Source organism: Mobula birostris, chromosome 1, assembly GCF_030028105.1.
Source record: "Mobula birostris isolate sMobBir1 chromosome 1, sMobBir1.hap1, whole genome shotgun sequence".
NCBI lineage: Eukaryota > Metazoa > Chordata > Chondrichthyes > Myliobatiformes > Myliobatidae > Mobula > Mobula birostris.
Window position 1 is genome coordinate 13173623 of NC_092370.1, and position 13796 is coordinate 13187418.

Sequence of the window (13796 nt, forward strand, 5' to 3'; positions counted from 1 at the left end):
AATGGTTCATGATCCAATTAACACTAATTGATTTCCCTTCTGTTGTGCTCTATTATATACTTCATTTATCTTGTAATTTATGAAACACTCTGGTTCCATTGGCTGCATAAGTCTAGGGAAGACAATCTCCAGACGTGTGAGATTGAGGTTCAAGCCCCCCAAAAACCCCCTGTTTGTGTGGAAGCTGCGTGATGTGTTACCCCGTTACAAATAAGTGCCACGAGATAACAGACGGTACACCGCATACAATTAAACAAGTTAGCTTTATAATTCTTAATTCGACTAAGGGGTGAGAAAAGAAAGAGCAAAAAAAAATAAAAGGGCCCATTTTAATGAAACAGTCTAATGTGCACAAGTTTCCCCTTCGCCGATCCTCCTTCAGTCTCATCCTGGGCTCCGTTGAATCACAACCCCGCTACGAGGAATCCCTCCGGCGTCTTCTCTCTTCTTCCCTTCCCAAGAGCCCCAAGCCCAACCTTCGTGTCCCTCACCAGAGAAACCTCCCCTTAATCTGGCTATCCTAATTGGATGGCACACAGTTCTCCAATCTCTTATCTTCAACAGTAACCCAAACAAGCGGCTTGCACAGAACAGCATAACAGAAAACAAAATAGGAACCAGGGCATTACATTTATAATAATGGTATGTGCAGCTGCTGCAAGTCAACAAATGTCCTATCATATGTCAGTGATAAGAAATCTGATTCTGATTCTTATTCATACAGTAACCTGCATAACCCTGATCACCATCTCAGCATAATAACACCACGACATGGGGAGGCATAGTTCTAAGGTGCTTGGAAGTAGGTACAAGGGGGATGTCAGAGGTAACTTTTTCACACACAGAGCGGTGGGTGTGTGGAATGGGCTGCCGATGGTGGCGGTGGAAGCGGATATAATAGGGTATTTTAACAGACTGTTAGATAGGTACGTGGAGCTTAGAAAAATAAAGGGCTATGCTCTAGGGAAATTCTAGGCAGCTTTTGGAGTAGGTTACATGGTCGGCACAACATTGTGGGCTGAAGGGCCTGTAATGTGCTGTAGATTTCTATGATTCTACGATTCTATGACCTCTTTGCCCTACAATGGACTTTGTGCTTTTTTTCTGTTCTAGCTTGTTTATTTGTTTATTTTCTTGTGAATGCCATGTCTCTGAGGCTGCTGTGATACTCCTCTCGTTCTGCATTCAAGTATGTGGCCATATGACAGAAAACTCATATTTGACTTTGATGTGCAGACCAGTTTGTGTAAAACAGATTGCCTTCTGAATGAACATTAGAGAAATTGAAGGGTTTTATGACAATCCAATTTTCTTCTGATCATCATTATTGATTGACTACAAGTACCTCGGGTCAAGAATGATGAGCTCGGAGAAGGACATGAAGATACGGAAGGCGCTGGCGTGGAGGGCTATGAACGACATGAAGGAAATCTGGAAGTCGAACCTGACCAGAGGGCTTAAAAAGAGGATCTTCATAGCAGTCATAGAGTCCATTCTCATGTACGGATGTGAGACGTGGACACTCACCAAAACTATGCGAATGTCTGTAGATGGTTGCTATACACGAATGCTCCGGATGGCTCTTGATCTGAGTTGGCAGCAGCACATGACGAACGTTGAGCTCTATAACAACCTACCGATGCTCACCACTAAAATCCAGGCGAGAAGACTACAACTAGCGGGGCACTGTCTACGCCACCCCGAGCTACCTGCCAGCGTAGTCATCATATGGGAGCCCAAGCACGGGAGGATGAACCCTGGGTGCCCTCCCAAGACTATGGTCAACACGCTCCTAGAAGACAGCGGCGCGGCTAATGTAGATGAACTGAACACACTGACGAGGGAGAGGGAGAAGTGGAGAGTCAGTCATCGTGCCCGACACCGGCCCCCTAGGCCTGAGTTGACGTAGTAGTAGTAGTAGTAGTAGTAGTAGTTATTAATGCTAAGTTTTTGTTAAAAATAAAGTGTTCCAGAATTATGGAACCAGAGGAAGTTCCTGAGAATAATTCTGTGTATGAAAGGGGTAAAGTACGAAGAGTGTTTAATGGCTCTGGACCTGTACTTACCGGAGTTTAGAAAAGTGAGGGGGGATCTTATTGAAGCTTATTGAACCGAGCAGAGTAGACAGAGTGGGCATTGGGAAGATGTTATTCTATAGTAAGTGAGTCTAGGACCAGATGGCATAACCTCAAAAGGGATAGACGTCCAGTTAGAACAGAGATGAGGAGGAACTTCGTGACCCTGAGGGTGGTGAACCTGTGATATTAATTCCCACAGACGGCTATGGAGGCCAAATCATTGGGTATATTTAAAGCGGAGGTTAAGAGGTTCTTGGTTTGTCAGGGCATCAAAGGTTATAGGGGGAAGGCAGGAGAATGGGGTTAAAAGGGATCATAAATCATGGTGGAATGGTGGGGCAGACTCAATGAACTGAATGGCCTAATTCTGCTCCTATGTCCTATGGTCATAAGGTCTTAAATTAAATTCCACAGTAGCCATAGCGGTTAGCACAATGCTTTACAGTACCAAACCCAGTGATCCAGGTTTATTTCCCACTGCTGCCTGTAAGGAATTTGTATAATCTCCCCATGACCACGTGGGTTTCCTCCGGGTGCTCCCGTTTCCTCCCACAGTCCCAAAGGCATACCGGCTGGTAGTTAAATGGTCATTGTAAATTGTTCTGTGACTAGGCTTGGATTAAATGGAGGGATTGCTGGGCAGTGCAGCTCAAACAGCCAGAAGGGTTTATTCCGTGCTGCATCTCAATAAATAAATAAATAAGATTTGGAGCAACACACATGAAAGTTGCTGGTGAACGCAGCAGGCCAGGCAGCATCTTTAGGAAGAGGTACCGTCGACGTTTCGGGCCGAGACCCTTCGTCAGGACTAACTGAAAGAAGAAATAGTAAGAGATTTGAAAGTGGGATAATAAAATTTGAATTTGGGATTCTGAGATGACTAATTCAGTAATTTAATCACTGCATCACTGATTAAACCATAATAAAGATTATACCAATGGTACTAAAAGCTCTGTACTCATTAAGGTAATGATAGAATAGACCACATTACAAGGACCATTGCAAGAATTAAATATTTGATTATTTTTTATTAAGTTGAAAAGTATCCTAATACAAAGTGTCCAAAACAACCAAATTCCAGATCAGTACGTGCATTTTTCATTGCTGTTTCCTACTGATATTTGACTTTCTAGCGGGCAGCACAGAAGCATAGCTGTTAGTGCAAGACTTCGCAATGGCAGCTGTAAGATTAGGGATCACTTCCTACCGCTGTCTCTATGGCAACTGTGCGTTCTCCTTCTGGCCATGTGGACTTGCTCTGGGTGCCTCAATTTCCTTCCACTCACTCCAAAGATGCACAGCTGGGAGTTAGTGAGCTGAAGGCACACTATGTTGGTGTCAGAAGCATGGTGACACTTGCAGCACCCAGTACATCCTCAGTCTGGGTTAGTTATTGACATAAAGAATGCATTTCACTGTACGTTTCGATGTTTAGGTATATGGAGGAATTTAAAGTGGGGGGTTATATGGGAGGCAGGGTTTGAGGGTTGGCACAACATTGTGGGCCGAAGGGCCTGTACTGTGCTCTACTATTCTATGTTCTATGTTCTACGTTTGGATGTACGTGACAAATAAAAATGATTTTCTTTGCAAGAATTGAATATTTGATTTTTTTTATTAAGTTGCAAAGCATCCTAATACAAAATGTCTGAAGCATGAACGTTTTAGATCAGAATATATTTTTATCAACACTGTTTTCTATGGTATTTGACTTTTAAATTGAGGATCTGTGCAAATAAATTTAGGAGTTGGCATAAAATTGGTCCTCCAGGAAGACCACAACCTTGTCATGCCTTGGAGGCTGAGTAACTCGGAGAGTTATGTTTGCTGGAGTCAGGGCTTTATGCTTTGGCTCTTGGTGGGGTCGCCCATGCCAGACAGAGCAAGTGACAGATGCCAGACTAAGAGTGGTCTACTTGTCCTCCAGGTTCAGAGGTTCAGCTCAGGGTTAACAATCCTGACTGGTCAAACAAAATTGCTATGGAAACAGCAATGAAGAATCTTTCTACATCTGAGTGCGATGGTATTCCTGGGTCTCCACCTGGGACCTGCATGACTGACAGTAGTGAAAATCGAGCTACTGACACAATGAACACCACCAGAGATGGAGTCCTTCATTGCTGGCCTAAACACCAGTGGCTTAACAGGGAGTAGGTGGGTAGGATATACAATTGGTAGATCTTAATATGTTATTAATTATGAAACTCACTACATACCAAATATATGAATATACAGGGAGAATTTCTTAATAATTTCTTATTATTATATAGAAAACATGTAGATCAGATTAGGAAGTCTTCTTTAAAAATTCACAGACAAAGTATATTGAGAGGTGACACTCAACATCGTTCCAACCCCCATCACTTACCATTTCTACACAGTCTTCACCGCCAAACGCATTGTTGGGTTCACCTGGTCTCCAGTGACTGTAATTCTGTAGTGGGGTAGAGTCAGTGTACATGAACTGCCTTTCCTTTTCCAGATCATTCACACCAATAAACACCCGAGATAAGCCAGTTTTATTCACATAGGCAGCAAGCAAGGAGTTTGTTTCTTCATCTTTTGGCATTGCCAGTGAACCTCCCCTGTCCTTGCAGTGCACAAGCGCAGAATTGTAGTTCTTCACTTCTTTCACAATCAGGTAGAATTTCTCCTCGGTTTCTTTGACACCTGCGATCACTTCAGAATGAATGAAGCAAAAGGTTTATTTTAATTGTCAACCATCTGTCAACAGTGGGTGATTATTTGGTGATTCAGAACTCTGAACCGCAGCAAAGGAACCAATCTAGTGAAGGGGATAATTATTGCTATGATCTGGAATGCTTTGTCTGAAAGGATTGTGCAAATTCAACATTGCTGTCTCTTAAAATATGTACTTGGAAACATAAAAGTGACAGGGCTTTTGGCGATGAGGAGGAATGTTGCAATTATTGAACAGACCCAAAAACTTACCTCTGGATTAAGAAGAAAAATTCAAAGATTTGTTAAATTTGTTATCAAAGTACATATATGCTGTCATATATAATCTTGAGATTCATTAACATAAGACATAAGAAATAGGAGCAGGAGTAGGCCACCTGACTCGTCGAGCCTGCCCCGCCATTCAATAAGATCATGGCTGATCTGGCCCTGGATTCATCACCACCTACCTGCTTTTTCCCCATAACCCTTAAATCCCCTACCATGCAAAAATCCATCCAACCTTGTCTTAAGTATATTTACTGGGGTAGCCTTCACTGCTTCATTGGGCAGAGAATTCCATAGATTCACCACTCTCTGGGAAAAGCAGTTCCTCCTCATCTTCATCCTAAATCTACTCCCCTGAATCTTGAGGCTATATCCCTTAGTTCTAGTCTCACCTACCAATGGAAACAACTTTCCTGCCTCTATCTTATCTATCCCTTTCATAATTTTATACGTTTCTATAGATCTCCTCTCATTCTTCTGAATTCCAGTGAGTACAGTCCCAGGTGACTCAATCTCTCCTCATAGTCTAACCCCTTCATCTCTGGAATCAACCTGGTGAACCTCCTCTGCACTGCCTCCAAAGCCAGTATATCCTTCCTCAAGTATGGAGACCAGAACTGCACGCAGTACTCCAGGTGCAGCCTCACCAGTACCCTGTATAGTTGCAGCATGACCTCAGTGCTGTTAAATTCAATCCCTCTAGCAATGAAGGCCAACAGTCCATTTGCCTTCTTGACAGCCTGCTGCACCTGCAAACCAACCTTTTGTGATTCATACACAAGCACTCCCAAGTCCCTCTGCACAGCAGCACGCTGCAATTTTTTTTACCATTTAAATAATAATTTGCTCTTTTATTTTGCCTTCCAAAATGGATGACCTCGTATTTACCAACATTGTACTCCATCTGCCAGACACTTGCCCACTCACTTGAAGACCCTTGAAGACTCCATTTGTATGAGAAATTCAATCATACTGTGATCACTCTTTCCAAGAGGATCCCTAACTACAGGATCACTAATTTTACCTGTCTCATTGCACAGGACCAGATCTAAGATAGCACATTCGTTTTAGGTTCAGTAACATGCTGTTCAAGAAAGCTATCATGGATGCATTCTATGAAGTCCTCCTCAAGACTTCCTCGACCAACTTGATTCACCCAATCTATGTGCATGTTAAAATCCCCCATGATAACTGTTGTTCCATTCTTACATGCCTCAGATATTTCTCTATTTATTGCCTGTGCCACTATAACGTTATTATTAGGTGGTTGATAGACAACTCCCACCGGTGATTTTTTCCGTTTACTATTCCTAATCTCTACCCAGATGCTCCTTAGATCTTATATCATCTCTCACTATCTCCCTGATCTCATCTTTAATTAAGAGCGCTACCCCACCTCCCTTACCTTCCTGCCTATCCTTCTGTATTGCCTGATATCCTTGGATATTTAATTCCCAATCCTCTCCACCCTGCAACCATGTTTCTGTAATGGCCACTAAATCATATCTCTTTGTACTGATTTGCCACAAGTTCACTGACCTTGTTTCAAATACTATGGGCATTCAAATAAAGTGCCCTTACACTCATTTTGTTTTTAAAAACTTGCAATCTCTTACCCTTTTCTTCACTCCACTCTTACTTCTCTCTTTCTTATCTTTTGCTTTTTCTTTATCTTTATCCATACTTTTTATTTTTACTTCATCCGTACTTCTCCAATTTGTTGAATCCACCCCCTTACTATTTCATTTAAAGCCCTATGCAAAGTGCTAGTTATGTGATTCACCAGGATCACAGTTCAGGTAGAGCCAGTCCCATTGGTACAGCTCCTTCCTTCCCCAATACCGGTGAAAATTTCCCATGAATTCAAAACCATTTCTCCAACAACAATCCTCGATCCACACATTTAACTCTCTAAGCTTCTTGACCCAAGTTGCATGTGGCTCAGGTCATAACCTAGAGATTACTACCTTTTTGGTTCTGCTTTTTAGTTTAGTCCCTAGCTGCTCAAATTCCTTCAGAAGAACCTCTTTCCTCATTCATTTTTTGCAGGCATGTACAAAAAAATAAAGAAATGCGATAGAATTTATGAAAAGGAGATTTACAAGGATGTTGCCTGTATTGGAGAATATGCATTATGAGAATAGGTTGGGTGAACTTGGCCTTTTCTCCTTGGAGCGACGGAGGATGAGAGGTGACCTGATTGAGGTATCTCAGATGATAAAAAGCATTGATCGTGTGGATAGCCAGATGCTTTTTCCCAGGACTGAAATGGTTAACACGAGGGAGCATAGTTTTAAGGTGCTTGGAAATAGGTACCGAGGGGATGTCAAGGATAAGTTTTTCACACAGAGATTGGTGGGTGTGTGGAATGCACTGACAGTGAAGGTGGTGGAGACAGATACAATAGGGTCTTTTAAGAAACTCTTGGATAGGTACATGGAGCTTAGAGGGTTATGCGCTAGGGTAAGTCTAGGCAGTTTCTAGATTAAGTTACATGGTCGACACAACATTGTGGGCTGAAGGGTCTGTAATATGCTGTAGATTTCTATGTTCTATGTAACTGTACATACAGTAATCAAAGACGGACAAGCAACCAATGTGCAAGTAAAAAATAAATAATACTGAGAACATGAGTCTTTAAAAGTGAACCTGTATGTTGTGGAATTATTTAAGAATAGAGATGAGTGAACTTATCCACGTTGGTTCAGGAGCCTGATGGTTGTTGGGTAATGACTGTTTCCTGAACCTGGAGGTGTGGGACCTAAGGCTTCTGTACCTCTTTCCCAATGGCAGCAGTGAAAAGAGAGGATGTTCGGGATGCTGGCTGTCTTCTATATAACAATTAATATTCTACTCATAAGAAGTTACGTATCATCCTATAATTAGACCCCCGAAGAAGGTTTATGAGAATGATCCTTGGAATGAAAGGGTTAAGGTAAGAGGCGCACTTGATGGCTCTGGGCCTCTACTCACTGGAGTCCTTGAAGAATGAGGGAGGATCTAACTGAAACCTACTGGACAGTGAAAAGCTTAGATAGTGATGTGGAGCGGACGTTTCTAATCGTGGAGCAGTTTAGGACCAGAGGCCAAAGCCTCAGAATACAAAGACGTTCCTTTGGAACTGAGGTGAAGAGAGATTTTTTTAGCCAGAGTGTGGTGAACCTGTGCAATTCATTGCCACTGATGGCTGTGGAGATCAAGTCACTGGGTATATTTAAAGTGGAGGTTGTTAGGTTTTTTGATAGTAAATAGTGTCAAAGGTTATGGGGAGAAGGCAGGAGAATAATAGACAATAGACAATAGGTGCAGGGGTAGGCCATTCAGCCCTTCGAGTCAGCACCACTATTCACTGTGATCATGGCTGATCATCCACAATCAGTACGCTTTTCCTGCCTTCTCCCCATATCCCTTCACTCCACTATCTTTAAGAGCTCTGTCTAACTCTTTTTTGAAAGAATCCAGAGAATTGGCCTCCACTGCCTTCTGAGGCAGAGCATTCCACAGGACCACAGCCCTCTGTGTGAAATAAGACGGATAATAAATCAGCCACAGTGGAATGGTGAAAAGGCTCAATGGATCAAATGGCCCAATTCTGCGTTGATGTCCTCTGTTCTTATTTAATGATATTGGATGTTAATGCGATCCCTCCATGGGAACCACGACCTTGTCATGGTTTGGAGGCCTGCATGCCTTAAGAACTCAGAGAGCCATGTTGGCTGGGATAAGGGCTTTATGCTTTGCCTCTCGGTAGGGTCATCATGCCAAACAGGTCAGTGGCCAGATTAAGAGAGGTCCACCGGTCCTCCAGGTTCAGGGGTTCAGCTCAGGGCTAACAACCCTGACTGGTAAAACAAAATTGTTACGGAAACAGCAATGAAGAATCCTTCTACATCTGAGTGCAATGGTATTCCTGAGTCTCCACCGGGACTTGCGTGACTGACAGTAGTGAAAACTGAGAGGAAACTACTGGCACATGGAAAGTACTGTGAACACCACCAGAGATGGAGGACCTTCATTGTTGCCCTGAATGCCAGCAGCATGATGAGCAAAAGAGAGAGACATAGAGAGAGAGAGAGAGAGAGAGAGAGAGAGCTAATGACATTGCAGAAATGTTTCCAGCTATATCCTGTTTACAAAAAACCCAGGAAAATCCATATTGACAAATTACTGCCATATCGATCTACTCTTAAATTATCAGCAAAGTGTAAGAGTTTTCAATGCCAGGGTTATTTAGAAGCACCCTATAATCTATTAGAACTAAATGACCTGAAACCTCAGCCTTGGTCCAAATAGACACCAATGAGCTGGACTCCAGAGGTGAGATTGGAGTAACTGTCATCGATATCAAGAGAGCACTTGACCCAATATAACATCATAGAGCCCTGATCAAAGGACATCAAGGAAAACCACTTCAGTGGTAGGAATCACACCTGGCAAAAAGAGAAGGTAGTTGTGATAATGTGAGGAGAGTTATCCCAGACCCAAAGAAGTCTTTGTTCTCCTTCTCCTCCCCTAACCTTATTCTTCCTTCCTTTCCAGTGCTGACGAAGGGTCCTGGCCCTAAATGTTGACTAATTATTCCTCTCCAAAGATGCTGCCTGTCTTGCTATGCTCCTCCAGCATTTTCTGTGTGTTGCTCAAGATTTCTAGCATCAGCAGAATCTCTTGTGGTTATTCCAGATTCAAGTTTTGAACTCTTCAGTGACCTGAAGGTGTTTGAAACCATCAGTAACAAAGAGCTTGTCTGACACTGCTAAGCTGTGTGGTAGGAAAGCTGTATTATGGAAGATTCCATTTTTCCAAAATAAACATAAGACATACGAAACCATTTTTTACTGGGCATCTCTAAAGATGCAGCTCGTTAGCACCTTGCCAACAGCCACTGGACTCAGTGATGAGAAAACCAGCTTTTGCATACTATGTAATCTAGGATCGGTGTGTCTTGGGTCCCACCAAAACTGGGAAGTTGGGATGTCTTGACCACTCGAGCCTGATCTGTGCGAATACTATGTAAGTATTGCCTGACTTGCTGAGTTCCTCCAGCATTTTGTGTGTGTTGCTCTGAATTTCCAGCATCTGCAGAGTATCTTGTGTTTATTCCAGTTTCAAGTTTTGAACTCATCAGTGACCTGAAGGAGTTTTAAACCACTGGATTATACACTACATACAATTAAAAAGAAAGTATATTTACAAATTTCTGCTTATTCAGAGAGTGAGTAGGAGAACGAAAAGAAAAGAAGTAAAAAGGACCCATGACAGTTAACCCAGTCCAAAGATACACATAAGTTGGAGCTCAGCTTGAAGTTGTCTTTAACTTGCGCGGTGGACCCACGGTCTGCATAAAAGCACACACCACCTTCCAAATGTCACTTGAAATCCATCTTGAACAAATTAGCTCCCCCATGGGAGTATGGGCCCTTCCCCTTTGAAGCTACTTTCATCTGCACAAACAACCTTGTGCAACAGTGACAGCACCCCCAGCCACCTTCCCTCCTGTCTTCTCCCAGCTCCCGTCAAAAAAACGACCTCGACTCACACCCGTGTCCGTCATAAAAACTTCTCCGTCCAGCATTCTCTAGAAAGTTCTCCCAATTCCACCATCCTGATTGGATGACACTACATTCCTAAGTTGAACAACATAGCCCTTTATCCTTAACTCAAACCCAAACATGCTAAAAACAGAACAGACTGCTCTTTCAGAACTGCATAGCAGTAAAAAATCTTAACCAGCATGTTACACATAGAACATGGTTGCACAGTGCAGGCCCTTCAGCCCATGATGTTGTGCTGACCCTATAACCTACTCCATTACCAATGTAATCCATCCCTCCCACACAGCCCATGGCCCTCCAGTTTTCTTTCATGCATGTGCCTGTCTAAGAAAGTGTCCCTAATGTTTCAGTCTCAACCACTACCCCACGCAGTGTGTTGTAGGCACCCACCAGTCCCAGTGTAAAATAATTACTTCTGACATCCCCTACTTACCTGCAAAAGATGTCCTCTGGTGTTGGCCATTGCCACCCTGGGAAACAGGCACTACCTTAACATAGAACATAGAATAGTACAGCACAGTACAGGCCCTTCGGCCCACAATGTTGTGCCGACCCTCAAACCCTGCCTCCCATATAAGCCCCCACCTTACATTCCTCCATATACCTGTCTAGTAGACTCTTAAACTTCACTAGTGTATCTGCCTCCACCACTGACTCAGGCAGTGCATTCCATGCACCAACCACTCTCTGAGTAAAAAACCCTCCTCTAATATCCCCCTTGAACTTCCCACCCCTTACCTTAAAGCCATGTCCTCTTATATTGAGCAGTGGTGCCCTGGGGAAGAGGCACTGGCTATCCACTCTATCTATTCCTCTTATTATCTTGTAAACCTCTATCATGTCTCCTCTCATCCTCCTTCTCTCCAAAACGTAAAGCCCTAGCTCCCTTAGTCTCTGATCATAATGCATACTTTCTAAACCAGGCAGCATCCTGGTAAATCTCCTCTGTACCCTTTCCAATGCTTCCACATCCTTCCTACAGTGAGGTGACCAGAACTGGACACAGTACTCCAAGTGTGGCCTAACCAGAGTTTTATAGAGCTGCATCATTACATCGCGACTCTTAAACTCTATCCCTCGACTTATGAAAGCTAACACCCCATAAGCTTTCTTAACTACCCTATCCACCTGTGAGGCAACTTTCAGGGATCTGTGGACATGTACCCCCAGATCCTTCTGCTCCTCCACACTACCAAGTATCCTGCCATTTACTTTGTACTCTGCCTTGGAGTTTGTCCTTCCAAAGTGTACCACCTCACACTTCTCCGGGTTGAACTCCATCTGCCACTTCTCAGCCTACTTCTGCATCCTATCAATGTCTCTCTGCAATCTTTGACAATCCTCTACACTATCTACAACACCACCAACCTTTGTGTCGTCTGCAAACTTGCCAACCCACCCTTCTACCCCCACATCCAGGTTGGTGCCCATGATGGAGCTGACTGAGTTCACAACTTTCTGCATCTCATTTGGATCCTGTGTTTAACAGACACAGGCATTCTCAGCAGGTTAAACAAATATCTAGACATGTACATGAATTTCCACGGCCTGGAAGTCTATGGTCCAAATGCTGAAAATGGATCTAGTATAGATGGGGACTTAATGGTTCACGTCATCATGGTGGGTTGAAGGTGTGTTTCTGTGCTGTTGTGCTCTGACTTCACAGAGCATGAAGAAATATATTGCAAGTAATATAACCTCACTGTGGTCTGCACTCCCGCCATATGTTTATTATTTCGAGGTGCAGAACAGTAACAGGCCTTTCCAGCCCCCACCCCCTAGTTACAGCCCTGTGACCAATTAAACTACTAACCTGTATGTCTTTGGAATGTGGGAGGAAACCAGTGGACCTGAATGAAACCCATGCAGCCATGGGGAGAATGTACGAACTCCTGACAGGAGTCCCTTATCTAAGATTCTCTCGCTTTCATCTCAGCCTCTTTCACGATCTCAATAGACAGCAGACAATAGGTGCAGGAGTAGGCCATTCAGCCCTTTGAGCCAGCACCGCCATTCACTGTGATCATGGCTGATCATCCACAATCAGTACCCTTTTCCTGCCTTCGCCCCATATCCCTTCACTCCGCTATCTTTAAGAGCTCTATATAACTCTTTCTTGAAAGAATCCAGAGAATTGGCCTCCACTGCCTTCTGAGGCAGAGCATTCCACAGAACCACAACCCTCTGTGTGAAAAAGTTTTTCCTCAACTCCGTTCTAAATTGTCTACCCCTTATTCTTAAACTGTGGCCTCTGGTTCTGGACCCCCCAACATTGGGAACATGTTTCCTGCCTCTAGCGTGTCCAATCCCTTAATAATCTTATATGTTTCAATCAGATCCCCTCTCATCCTTCTAAATTCCAGTGTATACAAGCCCAGTCGCTCCAACCTTTCAACACATGACAGTCTCGCCATCCCGGGAATTAACCTCGTGAACCTACGCTGCACTCTGTCAATAGCTAGAATGTCCTTCCTCAAATTTGGAGACCAAAACTGTACACGGTACCCCAGGTGTGGTCTCACCAGGGCCCTGTACAACTGCAGAACGACCTCTTTGCTCTTATACTCAAATCCCCTTGTTATGAAGGCCAACATGCCATTAGCTTTCTTCGCTGCCTGCTGTACCTGCATGCTTACTTTCAGTGACTGATGAAAAAGGACACCCAGATCTCATTGTACTTCCCCTTTTCCTAACTTGACACCATTCAGATAGTAATCTCCCTTCCTGTTCTTGCCACCAAAGTGGATAACCTCACATTTATCCACATTTTAACTGCATCTGCCCACTCACCCACCCTGTCCAAGTCACCCTGCGTTCTCATAACATCCTGTTCACATTTCACACTGCCTTTGTGTCATCTGCAAATTTGCTAATCTCTGCCCTCCATCTCAGAAAATCCTAGCTTATTAACCTCCTTCTTCTCAACCTCTGTCTTAAGTATACATAAAGTCTTGGATTGTGGCAACGAATTCCACCCTCTTGCTAAAGAAATTATTCCTCATTTGCATTCTAAAAGGACACCTCTCTATTCTGAGAATATAGTGTCTGGTCTGAGACTCTCTCACCATAGGAAACATCCTCTCTACATGCTCTCTATCAAGGCCTTTCACCATTTGATAGGTTTCACTTAGGTCACCTCGATTCTTCTGAATTCCAGTGAATACAGGACCAGAGCAATCACACGTTCTTCACATGACAA

General features: G+C 43.4%; 1 protein-coding gene across 1 annotated transcript in view; it reads right to left on the reverse strand.

The window, feature by feature from the left end:
- Positions 1–3086: 3086 nt before the first annotated feature.
- The window catches only part of LOC140188487 (collectin-10-like), a 133077-nt gene continuing 122367 nt past the window's right edge, over positions 3087–13796 (reverse strand). The window contains exon 7 of the mRNA XM_072245201.1: positions 3087–4757. Within this exon, the coding sequence (XP_072101302.1) occupies positions 4366–4757 (392 nt within the window). The 3' untranslated portion in view covers positions 3087–4365. The remainder of the gene's footprint in view (positions 4758–13796) is intronic.